Below are 19,553 nucleotides of genomic sequence, written 5' to 3' on the forward strand. Positions count from 1 at the left end.
CCATGTGGGTCCAGGGGTATGCCTTCATGGGTCTCTTCACAAGATTGAGGCCTAAACAGACAAGAAAAACAGATGGTGGACAAAAAGAAACAGTATTATCTCCATTACAGATGGAAACTAAGGCACAGAGAGATTAAGTGTTTTGCCCAAGCTCACACAGCAAGTCTGCGGCAGAGCTGGGGACTGACCCCAGATCCCCTAAATCTCAGTCCAGTTCCCTAACTACCTAACCAACATTTAACATAAAGAAATACTCCTTTAAAATCAAGATTAAATCCATACAAATGAATCTCTACATACGGTATAAGGGATTCTTACCTATCTGCTAGACCATACATCTTTCGTGAGAAATATAGCAAGGACGGTGAGTCATGTATTTTTCAAAACTTGAATAGGAGATCATTAGTTTTAATAGAATTTTGTGACTTGCCATAGGAATGATACGTATGAATACTCATTTAGTTTTTATTGGTCTGGGTGGGTTTATATTATGTGATTTATATTTTTAATTGTCATTTTTTCTGACTATTTTTACATAGCATTCAGTTGACTTGGCACAGAATGGGGGATGGAACCAAGGATTTACTGTCAATAGTATTATGTGATGCAACCAATGTCTCACTGGCTGTCTCCCACAACTTCACAAAAATGTTATCAATTTGAGGTTATCCTGTTAAGCAAACAGCAGTGCAGCGACACCATGCGGTACAACGGCCCAACTGCAGAGCACAGCACGAGCTTTTCCGCATCCAGAACCACGCAGGCTAGTGTTTGCAGAAGAGAAAGATGAAATGTTGCCATCAATTTAGCACTGAGAGCCTGAGGCCTTAGAGGTTTCAGCTGAGTGGGACCTGGATTTTCCTTGGAGAACAGCCTGTAACAATCGAATAAACTTCTGGTCAGTCACCTGCCCGCCCTAAATAGTTTGGTGCAGAAGGTGCAAAGTATCTCATGTATGTAGCAAACAAACTGCTTCTGTGGAAAGACATGCTCAGCTCCTCCCTTCACTCCCAGTCAGGTCAGGTCCTCAGAGGCATGTGGGCAAAGTAAAAACTGAAAGTCTGTGTAAAAAATATCTGCAAAATACACATTCTCAGAAGGTAGCTTGGCCAATTTCTCTGCAGTTTTAACATGAAGATGTAGTGTGTGCAAATGTGCTGCACATGGACTATGTACATGCCTGTGTTTGCGCAGGGAACATGCATGTTGTATGCAGGTATTTCCAATCCACATACACACTTACAATGGGCCAAAACTTGTCTTTATATTTGTGTGTAAAATACCTACCACAATGCTGGTATACTATACACAGAGTGTGCGTATCCCTCCTCGGTGTTTACAACGTCCATAGGCGTATTTTTGTGCAATATAGGTGTGCATGCAGGTAAGCAATGCTGCATGTGTGCCTGCAATGTGTGTTCGTCTGCCCGCTGGATGCAGTGTTGGTGTGTATGCCTGCGCCTAGTGTGTGCACTATGGTGGGCGTATGCCAATGCCTGCGGCGCGTGTGGGCCTCTATCGCCTGTGTCCATGTTGAACCTGAGCTGGATTCAGGTGGGGCTTGTCCTTCTCAATGCATGTTCACAGGTGTGTGTGTGTGTGTGACCACTATGCCTGTTGCACGCCGGGGGGGGGGGGGTGCAAGCCTGCAGAGTGTGCGGCGGCCTGTTGCATGTGCGGGACGGGCACGTGCCGGTGGCCCGTGCGCGGGGCTCGCGTCTGCGGTAGGTCGCATGTGCCGGGGGTGGTGCAGCCGGGTGCGCGCCTGTCGCTGGCGGGTGTTGCCGGCTGCCCGTGCGGGGCCCGACTCTCCGGAGCGTGCCGGCGGCTCCCGGGTGGCCCTGGTTGCTGCGGCAGCCGCCGGTTGCGACGCGAGCCACGGTTACCATGACTCTGCCCCTCTCCGTCAAAGGGACTGGAGCAGGGAGCGTCCTGTGGGCGCAGCCCCAGCCCCGCCGCCTGCGCGCTGGGCGCGGTGCCTCTGCCCTGCTCAGCGCAGCTCAGGCTCCCTCCCGAGCCGCCGCGCTCGCTGCTCCTGCTGCCGCTGCCCGGCTCCTCCACGCCTGCCCGGCACCGCGGGGGAAGGACCCAGCCGGCCGGAGCCGCCACAGCACAGTAAGCGCGTCCCGTTCCCCTGCCCAGCCCGGCTCCCCTCTCCCGCACGGCTGCGCTCCCCGGCTCCCTGCCCAGCCGCGTCCGGGAACTTCCCGGGCAAGTTTCTAGCGAACTTTCCTCCCCCGCGACGAGCCGCCGGGGCTGGAGCCCTGCCTGGCTGCGGCTCCTTGGAAGAGCGTTGAGCGCGCGTCCCCCCTCCCCGGGTCTCTCCCTTTCAGGCCGTTTAGCAGTGGGGACAAAAAGAGACCAGAGAGCAGCCAGCTGCTTTTTACGCTCGCTCCAGTCCCCAGGTCACCAGCGCTCATGGGACAAGAGCCGCCGCCGCGGCCGGAAAGCCCTGGGAGGCTGCCCCTTGGCCGGAGGCTTTGATCGTTTCCCCGGAACATTGGGATGATGATTTCAGACTCATACGCATCTCGTTCAAGCAACAGGTTTTAGCCCTCAGCAGGGATTTAACAGAAGGAATCCTGCCCCTTCACTCGGCCTCCGCTTCCTACTGTTGCACTAAAATAATGGCTCTTTAGCTCATTAAAGTGGCTTATCCAGGTAGTGAAAGTGCCGGGAGCTCCTGAACTTTCCGCTGCTTTCCAGCCTATTTTCTGTTTCCTTCCCTCCTTTCTTTGAGAGCCTCGCCGACAGCTGCCTCGGCTAATCCATCAGCTAGACATGGCTTTTTATTTACATCCGCTTTCATTCCTTGTTTCCTTCTCCGTGTCTTGTTCCCTCTCTCTGAGCTGTCTGTTTGTACAGTGCGATTCCCTGACTTTCGGAGTCGTGTGTCCTTTGCCCGGGCTCTGATTGTCCTTTATCCAGTTCATTTTAATTATTTTAAGTTCTCTGTTTCATCCTGTTAATTTCATGACTTTTTGTTTGTTTTGTGTTTACTGTCTTAAAAGCCGTTCTTAACAAGTAGTGTGCTTCAGTCTGATTTATCCATCAGAAAGGGTTATACTGGGGGGAAAGCTATTATGTGTACTATTAGTGCACAGTGTTCACTTTTCATTTCGATGGCAAAAGGTGAACTAATTGTTTATATATATATAAACACACTACAAATCTCATTTACTTATTAAAACGTGGTTAAAATTTACTATAATATCTCATTTAAAATTGCTTACAATGAAAAAACTATTTGGAAGTAAGAAAGCAAGTTATCAGTTATAATCAATACTGGAGTAATCTCTGAGGAAGATAGGGATTCTTTTTTGGCAAAGTTGCTTCTCTTTTGATTGTTTTTTGACAGAAGCATTAGTCTCAGTAACATGCTCAAATAAAAGGAAAGTCAGCATTTAGTTTGTGGGTTAGCACAACATAACATGCCCTGGCCTTAAGTATAACTGCTTGCACCAGATCAAACAGAGCAGCAGATATGTGCTTATTTATTTTCATAGGATATATTTATTAATATGATTTTAATGTCAGACACTAACTTTTCCAAGTCTTGTTTTGATGAGAAGTAATAACAATTAATCTAGTGGGGGAAACATATCCCTGGGGAACTTCCTTAGGTTGCAATGTTTTGGGTGTGTTTGTAAGTAGAGTAGAAGTTTGAGTACCCTGTCACTACATAAGTTGTTGTGTCAGTGCAGTCTGGAGTATTTCAGAATGGTAGCCTCAGACAGGTGTTATAGTGTGAGCACCATATGGTGGATCGATGAGCTTCAGGTCCTGGAGAATAACAAGCTGGATTTCTAATACAGCCTGAGAAGCATGTGGAACTTTTTTCTTTTGGAGAAGTATAACACATTTGGAGAAGTATAACACAGGAATAATTTTTAAATGGCAGGAAAGCTTCTTATGGCAGAGCCTTTTTTGGAGAGGTAATTATATAAGTAGTCGTACTGCATTGGAACATGTTTTACAAGAGGAAATGGTAAACAGCAGCAAATGTAAGAAGTACTAGGAACCAGACTTGGGACAGAAGTCTGGGGAACTATTCAGATACTTTATAGGCTTTATAGGACCCATGTCCCCCTAGTGCTGTTGTTATTATCCAGGCACAACTTTGACTTGTCTCTGCAACAGAACAGTAACAAGGCTTCTTGCAGGATTTCTGATTACATCAGAGATGCACTGCAGAAATCAAAATGCTGCAGAGGACATTCAGAAAAATTTGGAACTGGAGTTTGAACAAGTAACTAGTTGTTTCTGTTTGCTTTAGAAGGGCATCCTTAATAATCCCTTCCCCCTAACTTAATTAGTCTGACAGTCTCCCTCAATTGTGGGGATAATCAGAGCAATCAAATGGATTTCTAACTTGGTTTACTTACTGAACATAATTGATAAGAACACACAAACTGAGCATGAGATATTTCTGAAGAGGTTGTGTCTGTCTCTCTCACATACACACAGACTTCCTCTCTCTCTCTCTCTCACACACACACACACAATTGCAACCTAACAAAGTTAACCAAGGATATTTCCCACACACACACACTAGAATATTTGTTATTATGTATTACTTGTATAACAGTAGCACGTAGAGGTCACAAACAAGATCACAGCTTTCATTGTGCTAAGCACTGTACAAACACAGTGAGAGACAGCCCCTGCCCCAGTGAGCTTGCAAGCTAAATAGACATGACAGAAAAGGGTGAGAGGGAAGAGAGCCACAGAGACAAGTGGCTTGCCCAGGGTCACACAAAAGGCCAGCAGCACAGCCAGGAACAGGACCCACATTTCCCAAGTCCCAGTCCACTCAGAACAGAGAGAGTGTTGTCTCAAAGGAAATGAAAGGAGCCAGTGGATTTTTATCACTGGGCATTACCCAGAGCTGTTTCTGTAGAGCAGGCTAATGCAAGAGGACCTGTTTAGAGCTTGACCTGTCTCATCACCCAGAATAATTACTGATCTGGGCTGACTAGTTTGTCTAATGCGTTAATGTTCAGATGCAGTGTCTGACTTAAAACATCTCTTAATTGAAATTGATGTTTTACGGTGCTTTTGTGGAACTGGTACAAGGCAGATTTGCTATCATGATAGTGTTGCTTGGTTCTTGGTCTGTTGTGTGTCATGAAAATATGGTTGTAGCTTATTGCTTTTATACACTATTTGGGTTGGGCTGAAATGGGATAAGTTCATTCCTGGCATAAATCCACTGCAGCCAGTAGAGTTACCCCAAGGATGGACTTGGTCGTTATCGAGCTTTGTTGTAGCTTCCTTGTAACCACAGAACATTTTTAATTTTCAAACTAACATTTTCTTTGAAAAGGGCATAGAAGTCAAATTGCTGAATGGAAACTTTACACAAATACAAGGGCTGAATTTACCTATCTTTTAAAGAAAAAGCACACTCGTAATACTTGCTTATAGTATAGTGTTCCTTGAGAGGTGAATAGAATTTGCTCATTGCTGATGAGCTTTTCAGCAACAGAAATCTGCAGTTGGTCATCTTTCTCCTGACCATCTTGGTCTTCTGGCAACACCTATCACCATAGCATAGGCGTGCCTCCCAAGGAATAATACAAACAGCACAGACTCACACTATACTGTTTCATTTTCCTTCCTGCTTCACACAGTCAGGGACTGTGGGCTTGTTTTTTATTATCTTTGATTTTCTTCTACTCTCTCGCCTCCTTCTCCTCCCTTTTTTTCCCCCTTCTTTGTCATATTCTGCCACATTTCCAGGAATGCCAAGTTGAAGGAGTGAGTTTTAAACCTCATTTTGAAGGTTATGAAATATGTGGCCATTCTGGTCTTCCCCAGTAAGGAGTGCCAGAGACTTGGCCCTGTTGCCAAGAATGTCCTGTCTTCTGCTTTCACGAGATCCATCCTGGACGTTTACAGTTCCACATTTCCTGAGAAAAGCAGCTGTGGAGAGTGGTGTTGTCACAGCGCTCTCTGAGGTACCTTGGGACAATCCCCTGTACGGCCATAAAGCTTAGCTCTGAGTTTTAGCCCAGTATTCCACAGGAAATCAGGGTAGTGAGTGGAACGGGGATGGATGGATGCGACAAAGTGCTCCTGGCGAATTTGGTGTTGCTGAAGAGAAAGCGGCTGTGTTCTGGAGTTATTGAAGCATTGCTGATGATGGAGTGTTCATACTTAGATCCAGTGGTAATAGCCTAGTGTGGAGAGTAGGGTTCAGTTTTCTGGCTAGTCCTAAATAAAATATTTTTTGTGGCTCATCACTCTCCGTGAGTCCAGCAGCACTGAGAAGACCTTATGTTGTGGACCAGTTTGGCCATCTTGGGGTAGACTTCTTCCACGGAGGGTAAACAAAAAGTGATAGCTAGCTGTTCAAAGTGTTTCCCACCTTCCAAATGTTACCACCTGTGGCTTGCCTGTGTTCAGCTTCAGCCAGACACAGGGATGGTTGGGAGGTTGTGCTTTTTGCATGTGAGGTAAATGAGATGTAGAGATGGATATCTACTAGGCACCCACCATTGTAGCATCTAGTTGTACTATCTAGGCTTCTCAACCTCTCGTTACAGGAAAAGGGTAGCCAATGGCCACGTTTTATAGTCCCAGCCATTCAGTGGGTTACACCATGGATTAATTTGGCCTGTCGTCTTGCACACATACAGAGACAGAGGTGGGAAGGCAATGAAAACGCATTTTTATGGCTTAATGATTTCACAGTTGGTGCCTGTGGGTTACAGTGCAAGCCTGACACATGCATAACATTTACATTTTTTCTCCCATTTCCTCACGTTGTATCAGTGGATGTACTGGGAGAGCAAACCAATCACAGAGATTAGCTGCCTCCTCATTTTTTTCTGGCTGCAATTAAGGGCATAAGCTGTTATTAACCCACATCATCTGATATAGCAGAAGCCCTCTTTGCTTACCTCAGAAGGGAAAACGGTTAATTTAACTCCTCTCCTGGTTATTCACAATTTCCAGGAACTGTAAACGTATCAGCGTTCCCTTTGGCCCAACCCCACAATAGACACAGTCAAGTTGGTAAGAATAAAACATTTTTTTGAAACAGAACACTGGGGAACACTGAAGGAGGGGGTGTGGGTGTCAGTTCAGCATCTGACAGGGTCTCCCACATCTCAGCAGGAGTTACAGCCTGAATTCCCCAGGGCATCATTCTCACAGAGAACATCATCTCAGGAGTACTTTACTAGTAGACTAGCTGTAAAGTCAATGGGAATGCTTTATATGGTAGGACTGTATCTCAGGGTAACTGCAAGTTTGGTTGTTAGTAAAAGCATTCTCTGAGAAGTAGAAGCTAACACCAACCTACCCTTGGAGCCAATCTTTGAAAAATGACCTCTAAATTTGCACCCCTTGACCTCTGTTCTTTGCAGGTGCAAACTTTTGCAGTGCAGCTATCATTCTATACAGGATTTATTAGCTTATCTGAACTCTTGCAGCTTTACCAGTAGGTAATGGCAGAGAACCGTCACTTGTCATGAAGCTTCACTAATAATCTCACTATTGGCTGGAATTTCCCAGAGCGTGTCTGTCATAAATATAAAGGGAAGGGTAAACCCCTTTAAAATCCCTCCTGGCCAGAGGAAAAATCCTCTTATCTGTAAAGGGTTAAGAAGCTAAAGGTAACCTCGCTGGCACCTGACCAAAATGACCAATGAGGAGACAAGATACTTTCAAAAGCTGGGAGGAGGGAGAAAAACAGAGGGTTTGTGTCTGTCTGTATGCTCCTTTTGCCGGGGACAGAACAGGAATGGAGTCTTAGAACTTTTAGTAAGTAATCTAGCTAGGTATGTGTTAAATTATGATTTCTTTAAATGGCTGAGAAAAGAACTGTGCTGAATAGAATGACTATTCCTGTCTGTGTGTCTTTTTTGTAACTTAAGGTTTTGCCTAGAGGGATTCTCTATGTTTTGAATCTAATTACCCTGTAAGGTATCTACCATCCTGATTTTACAGAGGTAATTCCTTTACTTCTATTAAAAGTCTTCTTGTAAGAAAACTGAATGCTTTTTCATTGTTCTAAGATCCAAGGGTTTGGGTCTGTGGTCACCTATACAAATTGGTGAGGATTTTTACCAAACCTTCCCCAGGAAGTGGGGTGCAAGGGTTGGGAGGATTCTGGGGGGAAAGACGTGTCCAAACTACGTTTCCCAGTAAACCCAGATAAAGTTTGGTAGTGGCAGTGGAAATCCAAGGGCAAAGGGTAAAATTAATTTGTACCTTGGGGAAGTTTTAACCTAAGCTGGTAAAAGTAAGCTTAGGAGGTTTTCATGCAGGTCCCCACATCTGTACCCTAGAGTTCAGAGTGGGGAAGGAACCTTGACAGTGTCTTTTTACATAGGATTACATTTTGTGTTAATGTTTCTGCAGAAAATATGACATGTCAATCAATAGCCCATTACTCAGTCTTTATTCAGGCAAGACACTTACTGAAATCCATTAGAACCTTGCCTAAGAACCAGTGGATTTGCCCCTTTGTTTGCTCTCCACGTTTCAGTTCCAAAGATTTTTTAGAATTGTATTTCTCTTTCCTTGGGCATTGCCATACGTGTATGTTCCTGGCCAAGACAGAACAACTTGAGCTCAGTTTTGTGAGTGAGAGTTTGTGTAATAAGGCAGGGAAAGTTGAACGTATAGGAGTTTTTGGCACCTTTCCTGTGAGTTGTGTTCATGGAGCACGGGGGAGCAGCAGTGGAGATCCTGCACCATGATACAAACAAGACGACAAAGCCCTCTTTTGCTTACCTCAGGCCAGGAAAGAGTACTGTGGCTCTAGCAGGATCTGAATGAAGCTTTGGCTATACTTGTGTATTCTACATAGGTTTTCCTTACCCAGGATCCTCCATCTTCTCTTTAAGGGCAGGTGATTATTGAATTCCTTTTATACTGAGAGGTGTCAGAGGCATGAAGATATCACTCCACCAAGAACACGAGTCCATCTGCCCTGAGGAAACAGGAAAAGGTTAGCTTCGGAAGGGGGATTAAACTTCAGCGTAGAGAATAGTTGAGATAATGGTAACATTAAAGTCTGCCATGTACAGAGAATTTTGACATGCATGAGCAGCCCATCATGCTGAGATTGAAATGCAGCTGTTCTGCAGCGTGATACTTGTGGTGCTTCTGGCTATAAGTATGCAAGCTTTTAAAATAAATGGCTTCATTCATAATCTTTAACACCAGAGAAGAGTAGTTCTGTGTCTAATGGAGCCTACTGTAGCTGCTGTCTCCTTCCCCACCCATTAAAGGAGACAGAGTAAGTGTCCCAAGCACATGCAGCAAAAATATATTGTTGTGGAAGGCTGGAGCATGGAATATTTGCTGCCCCTCTGTGAGCCTGTGACTAGCAAGTGTGATTACTATTTATTTATTGCACTCAATTGTTTTTCAGTGAAAACACTCCCCACCCACCCACCCAATAAAATTAAATAGCTACTCATGTTAAATGTGGCTGAATATACAGATGAGAAATCTAGAGCCAGCGTGGCATATTCCTTTCTTATGTGACAGCCACCTTCTAAAGTAATTCAAGTGAGTGTTGCAGTGCAGCAAGTTAGGCAGAGAGAGATTAGCAGTTTCAGGGCCAAATTTTTATATCGGCATGAACCCAAGATCACTCCATTCCTTGTGTGAAGTCACTCCAAATTTACACTGGTGTAACTGAGAGCAGAATTTGCTCCTTCATATTTTCAGAACCATATCATAAGAACCTTTGGGAGACTCTTAGAATGACAGAGAAAGGTACCTTTGCTCCAACTATATTAAATATATTAGCAGTACAGTGAGAACAGTGTCTATTAAACAAAATTATTGAATCCAAAGAATAGTGTATGATTTGTATGAAATTCATATAAAGTTATTAAACTATCTTCTCTGAATAAGGTTTGAGGCTCCAGAGAGCAAGCTGTCATGCTATTTATATGTCCAGTTACACACAACTGGCGAGCATTATATATGAATAGCAGTGCAAATGTTTTGTCAACATTGTTTCCATTTGACTTCCTTGAAAGCAGTCTAAGACTGCTTGAACAGACAAGGATATTTAGTGAAGTTCATCATAATCAACTTCGGATTCTTTTGTATGTACGTAATTGTTACTAAAATATTTAAGAAGACTTTTACATATAGTAAACAAACAGGAATGCTTTTTTCCAATTCCTTTTCTGCACCACACACTTGAACTCTACATGTCTGTGCAATAACTTCTTTTTTACATTCGCATTCTGCTAAATATACAGAACCACTTGCAGGCATACATTTTCTCTGTGATTTCTTTAGCAACCCTATAGATAGTCAAGTTTCAATCACCATCTTTGTTTCAGATCCAGAGGGCAAACATATACATTAACACCAAACATCTGTATTTTCTTTGTTCCAGAATACTCTTGCTGGAGTGTCTAAGGGATGTGAAGTTAGCTTCCAAAATGACTCTTTTAACAGGAGAAAATTCTGATTATGACTATAGCGCCCTGAGCTGTGCTTCAGATACCTCCTTCAACCACACGTTCTTTCCAGAAACAGAAACCCTCAAGGGAGTTTTTTACCAAAGAGCCAAGCTAATTCACCCTGAAGAGGTTCTCTTTAAAAGCATTCAACCTGAGGACCGGAAGCATCATATCATCATAAATGTAGGGGGCATTAAATACTTGCTGCCCTGGACCACACTTGATGAGTTTCCCCTGACACGCTTGGGCCAACTGAAATTTTGTAATAATTTTGATGACATTCTAAACATTTGCGATGATTACGATGTGACGTGCAATGAATTCTTTTTCGACCGCAACCCGGGAGCATTTAGGACAATCCTGACATTTTTGCGGGTTGGGAAGCTTCGGCTCATGCGAGAGATGTGCGCTCTTTCTTTCCAAGAGGAGCTGCTCTACTGGGGCATTGAGGAGGACAGTCTGGAATGGTGCTGCAAGAGGAGGTATCTGCAAAAAATGGAGGAGTTTACAGAAATGAACGAAAGGGAGGACGACCTCATAGAGAATGAAAACCCAGGTGAAACAGTGGAAGAGACAAGAGCCAACCTGTGCATGAAAAAGTTACAAGACATGGTGGAGAGGCCTCAGTCGGGGCTTCCTGGGAAAGTATTTGCATGTTTGTCTGTATTGTTTGTGACCATTACTGCAGTGAACCTATCCATCAGCACCATGCCCGACTTAAGAGAGGAGGAGGAGAGAGTAAGTTGACTTTCAGGATGGTAAAACATCACTCTTTGGAAAAAGTAAAGCAAATACAGGGCCTAATTCTGCTCCCATTGAAGCAAGTGGGAGTTTTGTAGTTGTCTTCAGGGCGAGCAGGATAAGGCCTGTAGATAAAGATACTGAAAGTTGTAAATGACACTTTTCTCTGACAAAAACATTTTGTAAATATGCATTCTTCTGGACAGCCATATGATGAATTTTTGAAGCTTTGTTTGTGCTGCTTAAGAATACCATAATTACTAATAGAAACTAGGGAAGTTGGTGCCAGACCTCACTGCCTCTGAAGTCAAGGGGAGTTTTGCCATTGACTTCAGTGGAAGAAGTATTGGGGGTGTGGTAAGTTTTGTATTTAGCTTGTAATTCAGCAGATTTGCCAAACTGGTCACCCCTTAATACAGCTTCAATTTATTTAATATTATGGCTGTAAAGACCAAAAAAATATCATTCCTGTCACTTTACCAACTAAAATAGTGACTGTTCATTTATTTAGTATAAACTCCTTCTCTTTCTTCTAGGGTGAATGCTCCCAGATGTGCTACAATGTTTTCATCGTGGAATCTGTCTGTGTGGCATGGTTTTCCTTGGAATTCCTGTTGAGATTCATTCAGGCAAAGAGCAAGTTTGTATTTCTGAGGAGACCATTAACCCTGATTGACATTATTGCCATTCTGCCCTATTATATCACTTTACTAGTAGATACCACTTCGGTGGGCTTTAAAAAGCCAACCTCTGGCAACATCTATCTGGACAAAGTAGGTCTGGTGCTCCGCATACTCCGTGCCTTGAGGATTCTATATGTCATGCGGCTGGCCAGGCACTCTCTCGGCCTGCAGACTTTAGGACTCACCGCTCGCAGGTGTACCCGGGAGTTTGGACTCTTGCTGCTCTTCCTCTGTGTGGCCATTGCACTTTTTGCGCCGCTCTTGTATGTCATTGAGAATGAGATGGCAGACTCACAGGAGTTTACCAGCATCCCTGCGTGCTACTGGTGGGCAGTAATCACCATGACAACAGTAGGCTATGGTGACATGGTTCCCAGAAGCATTCCAGGCCAGGTGGTGGCTTTAAGCAGCATTCTGAGTGGCATTCTCCTCATGGCATTTCCAGTCACCTCCATCTTCCACACGTTTTCACGCTCCTACATTGAGCTGAAGCAAGAGCAGGAAAGACTCATGTTCAGGAAAGCACAATTCTTATTAAAAACTAAGTCTCAGCTAAGTAATGAATCACAAAGGAGTGACATTTTATTTCCCAGTATCTCTTCTGAGACTAGGGACAACAACTGAAATTTAAGTTGCCATAATTGTCTGATATTGGGCAAAGTTATGCAGTCAGAGATCCCATCTTACCATTTGCTTTGGAAGCATTTAAAGAAATCTTTATACAAATAGCAAGAAAAGGGGTTTTAGCCATCAAGCTGATGTGGTTTTAAAAGCCTATTATTAAAGGCTTTTTCTTTTCTTTTCAACAAAATATACAGTTAAGACAGTTTTTCTCCATGAGATCATGCAGTGGGATATTAGGAATTTGAGTTCTCTGACTGAAATGAGAACAATGTAAAATACATACTTGACACAGGCTGTGTTGTATTTGTAATATAAAGTGATGTACCATTTTCCAACCAAGACATTATGTAGGTATTAATTTTGATAATTAAATAAGTTCTTCTTTATTTTCTTCATGTATATAAATACTATAAAGATAACAAGTTCAAGTCTAAATTCATCCCCGGTGTACCTCCATTGACTGTAGTAGAAGTAACCAAGTATGTAAATTACCCATTGTGCCCTTGGAGATGATTAAACCAGGTGTGTGTCATTTAGGGCAGGCAAACATAGTATTTTCCTTGTGCGCCTTTCCTGAAAATAACAATAACAATGAAGAGGAGCTATTGGTTTCTGCGTGCTTTGGGACAGGCATGTGCTGAAGATGTAATTACTTATAGCTCAGCAGCTTCAAAACTTAAATGGGCTTATACTGTAGCTCTGATATAATTCAACAAAATATTCCCAGTAATGGGTGAGAGGGTCTTGCGTTTTGTGACATCCAGTACAGATGACAAGGAGGTAGCTAGCTGCAAATTAAACCGAACGTGCATGATAACATCATAGTAATGATGTCTGTTTCAATGTTATCCCTTTAAACCAGATAGAAAACAGAAAAAGACTCTGTTTCTAGATGAAGCTGCAGCATTACTAATCAGGTTGATTCTGGTGCTGTGCGTTGACTGTATGGCATCTGGCTTCTTTTAAAAAAAAAAAAGCAAGGAGTATTACAACAAGTTGCCAGTGATGTAAAAAGGAAATAATACCAATTGAGTCATGGGAGACTAAGTCAGTCTCCAGTGACTCAAGACTATAAGGTGGAAAGCCTTCAGCTAATTAGCTCTTCCTTCACTGTTACCGCAGGCATCATAGCACTGAAGAAAAATTATTTTGGGAAACTTAAAGACAACTAAAGAAGCGCGATCCTGCATCTTTTACTTTACTAGTCCAAAAACAAGTTGTTCTCTTGAAGTCAATGGGACCACATGGGTGAATAAGGCTTTCAGGATTGGGTCCTGATCTGGCTCCCCCAGAAGTCAATGACAAACCTCCCATTCATTTCAATCAGAGCAGGTTTGGGCTATATGACAGCTCAAGAGACAAAGTCCAGAACTTTAACAAAGAAATCAAATTGGTTGATTTGTCTCTTAGAGAGAGTGTATTATGTTGAAAATCTTAACTTTAGGTGAAGTTTCCCAGTTTAAAAGAACAATGTCAATTTCCTGTTCATTAACTGTCATGAGCCAAGAAATGAAAGTTCCCAGCATCTCTGCCATCTCACCTTAAACCTATTTTTCGGAATCCCTGTTCTGGTCTCTGATCTCTCTCAAACAGGGACTTTCAATCGTGTTAAACTGTATGATGGTTTTGTGATTTATATCAAAGAGGTTGGGGATGAAATGCAAAACTCATCTTCACTTGAATTTTTGTCTGTGAAAGGTGAAACCTAGTGTATCGGTCTACAATGAATGGCCAAGTCTCCATGTTACAGTGACTTGGCTTAAGTTATAAATAATAATAAAATAATATTAGATGTATACAATTATCATAATAGACATCTTATGTTTTCCTACTAAGAAATAATAGTTCAAACCTCCTTACCACTTTTTAACCAGAGTTCTCAGAGCACTGTACAAACATTAATGAATGAAGCTTCACAAAATTGCTGTGATACAGGTAAATATTCCAATGAAACTGAGACATGATGAGTCAAATGAGTAGCCCAAGGTCACAGCAATTGTGTGACCTAGAAGAAGTGGGTTATAGTCCTAGCTGACCCCCATTCTTGTGCTTTAATTAGAGTTGAAAAAACCAGGGACTATTTTTTCATGAAAAAATAGTCCCTTCTCCATCAAAAAAATTCCAGATGTTTTGACCAGCTGTAACTTTAACCACAACACAAGCACTCGAGGTCTTTATTCCTTTGTATTAGCATCCATTATAAAAGGATTTGGTAATGGGACTATTTGAAAGAGTAAAATTACTTGTATGTGTTTGCAGGACTGGGTCCTAAAGGAGAAGCTGTATGTCAAAATAAACATGAATCAAGAGATTATGGGCCACATCCTCTGCTGAGCTCCATGCTATGCCAGTTTACACCAGCTGAGGATTTGGCCTAATTTCATCAATTTATGTTTAAATCAGCGTTAAGTACGTGTATTTCAGATATTGTTTTTTCTGTTGCAAAATTATGGCCAGATCCTGAAGTCATGACTTGAGTCAAATCCTTAAGGGTGGGTACTAAGCACCAAGCCGGAGGGGGATTTGCCTGAGTCAGAAACAAGTAAGGATTTCAGGATGTAGCCCATTGTAATTTTGCACTTGGCAACAAATAACTTGTAAGAGAATCAACATGTTGTACTATGAATCATTGTAACAAATTGCTTATGTTTTACAGCAAAGTGATACATACTGTAGTTCTTATGCTAAATTAATACAGCTATATGTCTTAGGAATACAACATTAGCATGAATCCCACATGCTGAGTTCCAGTTTCTACTGTGAAGCCTGAAGATTTTAAATTATTATAACTCTTTACAGTGTATTATCTCAATTTGTAGACAAATTTATGAAATTGTAGATTGATTCAAAAGCTGACTCTGAAATGTTTGCAGCCACACAGCTGACAGCTACTGAGTCTGATAGCTTTCCTTTCTTGCTTTTTAACAGCATGTGAAGTTAACAAAAAGTTCCTTTAAAAACACTCTGTGCTTTCATGAAGTACAAAGGAATTGTTTAAATTGCCACTGATAAAAAGTGGTACTTGTCAAATATCCTACTAGAGCTGGATTCGCTTTGCTATTTGTATTATCCTGTATATACAGCAATAGTATGTATATTTTCAAATTGAATGGTGGTAGCTATATTAGTTTTGATGAATAAAGAGTTGGGCTTTCTTTATATTTTCATGTGCTTGCTTATAATGCAGGCTGGCTACCACGAGCAGCTGAAGTGTCATCAGTGGAGCAAGAAGATGATGCAATAGTGGAGTAAATCTCAGAGCAGATGAAGACTTTCATTCACCTTTATCCTCTGTTGGTGACACATTCCTCATGCCTGGAAGGGAGGGATGGAAGAGGGTGCAAAGAAAGCAAAAGTGGGAGAACTTACATGGCTGATTGACATTCTGAGGTCCCACGTAGGAAGTAACTACCAGTTGGGAGAGAGGATTTAGGCAATGAACATCACTAGCTGAAGCAGGTTGGCTACAGAAGAGAGCATTAGTCAGGAGTCAAAATCTCTCTATCTGCCTATGTACTTCTAGTGCACCCTTAGGCTCTAAGTGCTAATTCAACAGCTTGAGTACAGGAACCCTCTCTCTCATGTGTTTCTGAGAGCCAGAAACTTACGCATTCCCCCTGCCCGTCAGAACATAACTTTAAAATTGTTTGTAAAACTAAGTAAGAATGAGAAGAGAAGAAATCAGGGACAGGAATTGAAGGAATGAATAGGAAACAGATGGGGAGTTCAAGTGAAGAGAAGAATCCCCTCAGAGACCTGCATTTCCAGTTAGGATGACAACTCATTAAATTACACTCCTGAAAATCTCTTCTTTTTTCCCACTTTTCTCAAAAGTGGCAAAAAATAAAATTCAGCAGATCAGTGTAATATATATTAAAAATCATTTAAACACATTTCTATAGCAAAAAAATAGAGATACAGTGAGTTTCTCCTTGATTTTCCCTCACTGAACATCATTTGATGTGGATCGTTGACTGCAGTGGCAGTCTGCACACTGCCATGCATTTGGAAGAATGGGAGACTTGCATTATACTTCCCTTACTAGAGGTTTACTCAATGCCACTTCACCATGAACCATGTCCTGCAATTCTTACCCAGGGAAATCTCCCTTTGTGGCAGATGTAGGAATTGGGTCCCACTGTAACATCATTCCATTGTACTCTCAGTCTTTCCTATATGAATATTCAATGCCTTTGGCTATGTCCTATTAAACAAAAACCTTTTGTGCAGGGCTGAGTCATGGATTCATGCATCATCTAATACACGTGTCTGAGAAGGAAAACTGGCACGTCCTGCACATTCATGATGTGTGGGCAGAGTTTAGCTGAGTGTTCAGATTGATGTAAAACTAAAAATTGCTGTGGTGGAACAGTACCTCCTTTCCACTGCTCTTCTTGTCTCTTGATAAGAGTTAGTCTTTACAGGATACTTCAGTAAAAATACCCTATCATAGGTGAGGTACTAACCCTTGGACAACAGTTTAAGTCTTCAGTTGTACAGTACCACCAGTTCCATCCCTCATCCCCCATTCAATTGCTTACTGAACATCCTGTTCATTACATAGTGCCCATTAAATCCAGATGTAGTGCCCAGAAAGGAGCTGGCCTCTATCAACTCAGAGCAACTAAATAACACAGTAGCAGATAACAGATACTAAGAGATTCAGGACTGACCACTGATTAACTATACCCTATATTATAGGAGAGAATTTTAAAAAAAAAAGTTAATGAGTTAAAAAACAAAGAAACTGATAAATATTTCTGATAAAGCTAAGAAACACCAAATCCCACTCACAGATTTGCCAGTAGAAGTTAGCACAGCAGAACAGACTGAAAACTGGACAGCATACTCCCAAATCTGTGCAGATTGAAATGAACATATTCAATCAAAAATGAAATTTAAAGAGTGTCAAATACAAATTAGAAGATGGGAGGAGGAATCTCTGAGAACAGATCAGCCAATGGTATTAACTAGAACCTGAACTGTTTACTCTAGGGTCGTGGAAGGGACTGTCCACATGGTCATTTTAATTTACACCTTGTTAGCCAACACATACATGTTAGGCGTAGGGCATACCAGATTAACACTGTATTATACCCAGCATGTGGGCAGTTATGTTAACCAATTTGTATTACATCTTTCCCACAATGTTTTCCACTGCTCACTTATGTCAAGATATATATCCCACCATACTCTGCAAAGCTAAATGTAGCTTTTGCCATTAGCAAATATAAAGGCTGTCAAAGGCAAGATACATTCATTCTATGTCCTTGTCCTGGTAACTTCATGGGCAACTGGTTTAAAATGTAGTATCCAAAAGAGAGATAAGGGAAGGTACAGAACCACAAGGAACTTGGCAAACTGGTGGGTTGGATCTCAGCTGACACAAAGTGCATTCTAACTTGCAAGCAACAGTAGTTTGGGGGTATATTTTGAAGACCACCTACTGTGTAAGGTGAAAATGCTGTGAAATAAACATTTCTTCCCAAAAGGAGAGGTATGTATGTCTGTTTCATATTGTACTTTGTCTTAAACAATAAACTTTGGCTAAGCTTTTTTATTTGGTGTTCTGAACATTTTTAATAATGAACTATAAATGTAGTCAATCAATCAATCAATCAGCTATACTATTAATCAGCAGCATGGAACTGACTGAATTAACAGATGTCCCAGCTGCTGCATTTTAACAGTCCTTTTCAATTGCTTATCCCATGGAGGATTTTGCAGGGCTGCAGCATCCAGTTATCCCAGAGATGAATTAGGCCTCGTGTCTCAGAAATACAAACCATCAGTGTTTAAAACTAGGATGTAGAGTGTATTATGGAACAGTGAGTTTGAAGTCTCCAACAGAGATGTCATGAGATCACAAAGGGTCTGGCTACTCTGCAATTAAAAACCCACAGCTGGTCCGTGCCAGCTGACTTGCGCTAAGGTGCTCCGGCTAAGGGGCTGTTTAATTGCGGTTTAGACTTTTGGGCTCAGGCTGCAGCCTGGACTCTAGGACTCTGCAAGGTGGGAGCATCCCAGAGCTTGGGATGCAGCCTAAGCCCCAACATCTACACCACAATTAAAACATCTTGAGTCAGCTGGCATGTACCAGCTGCAGGTGTGTAATTGCAGTGTAGACATACCCAAAGAGAGCCATTCCCAGAGATCAGGTAGTGTCACAGGGCATGAAACTGGAATCATGTTTTATAAATCCTGCCCTACACTGGGAAAAAATCCTGTAAGGGCATATTTCTATACTAATGCTTAAAATGCCTAACGCTAGACCCACCAGCTCATTTACTTATCATTGTTCCTTCATTGCCTTCTGAGATGCTATGGTAATGAGCAGTCTGAAAACCAGGAGTGCAACAGAGACTAGATGAGATCCTTCTAAAACTCTGCCTAGTTCACTGCAGCATGCAGGCTCTGTGCATGTTCTGTATTGACTTGTACTGTTACTGTCCCTTTGAGACAATATTGGTTATCTGTTTGGCACTGACCCACCAGTGTACGCAAGTTTAACCATTATCAGTAAAGTTAATGGGCATTTTGTCTGTGTATTGATTAAAGAAGGAGTTCAGAATCTGACCCAAAATAATTAATAAAATTACAACTTCCTACTATTGTGTCCATTTCTTTTGCCTTTCTTTGGAATGCTCCATTATCTCATATTCTCTGAAATCCTCCACAGAAATCACCATGGACACCATTAACCATGCTGAAAGCACAGCTGATAAGCTACAGCCCTTACTGAGGAGGAAAGCTAGCAAGCTCACATGATATTGGCAGATCTTTCCGCATTCTCTGTCCAATAGCTATTTTACCTCCTCTCTGCCTCAAACACCTAATCCAGAAATGAATGGCACCTGAACAGAAATAAAGTTCTGTCCTAGTTAGAAGCACAGAGACCCAAACAGACTAATTATAGAATGTGTGTTACATGTATACAAGCTACCACAACCACATTGTTACCCTGTAGCCCTGCTGATAGGCTTTGTATACCCATGTGATTCTCTGAAGTTAGTTCTGGCACTGTAAAATCTTAGCACCTTAAGGCCAAATTTTCAGCTTCTCC

At 42.1% G+C, this 19,553-nt stretch overlaps 1 protein-coding gene across 2 annotated transcripts; it reads left to right on the top strand.

Annotated features, from left to right (window-relative positions):
* Positions 1–1,638: 1,638 nt before the first annotated feature.
* KCNG1 (potassium voltage-gated channel modifier subfamily G member 1) lies at positions 1,639–19,100 on the top strand. Of its 2 annotated transcripts, none has more exons than XM_037877178.2 (3): positions 1,639–2,115; positions 10,376–11,180; positions 11,720–19,100. In XM_037877178.2, the coding sequence occupies exons 2-3, from the start codon at positions 10,422–10,424 to the stop codon at positions 12,488–12,490; spliced, it is 1,530 nt and encodes a 509-aa protein (XP_037733106.1). In that variant the 5' UTR covers positions 1,639–2,115; positions 10,376–10,421; the 3' UTR covers positions 12,491–19,100. The 2 variants fall into 2 exon arrangements, with proteins under 2 accessions (XP_037733106.1, XP_043383153.1); XM_043527218.1 differs by lacking the exon at positions 1,639–2,115 and adding an exon at positions 8,841–8,962 and having other exon boundaries at positions 11,720–19,093.
* Positions 19,101–19,553: the final 453 nt, after the last annotated feature.

Source organism: Chelonia mydas, chromosome 13 (assembly GCF_015237465.2).
Source record: "Chelonia mydas isolate rCheMyd1 chromosome 13, rCheMyd1.pri.v2, whole genome shotgun sequence".
Classification (NCBI taxonomy): Eukaryota; Metazoa; Chordata; order Testudines; family Cheloniidae; genus Chelonia; species Chelonia mydas.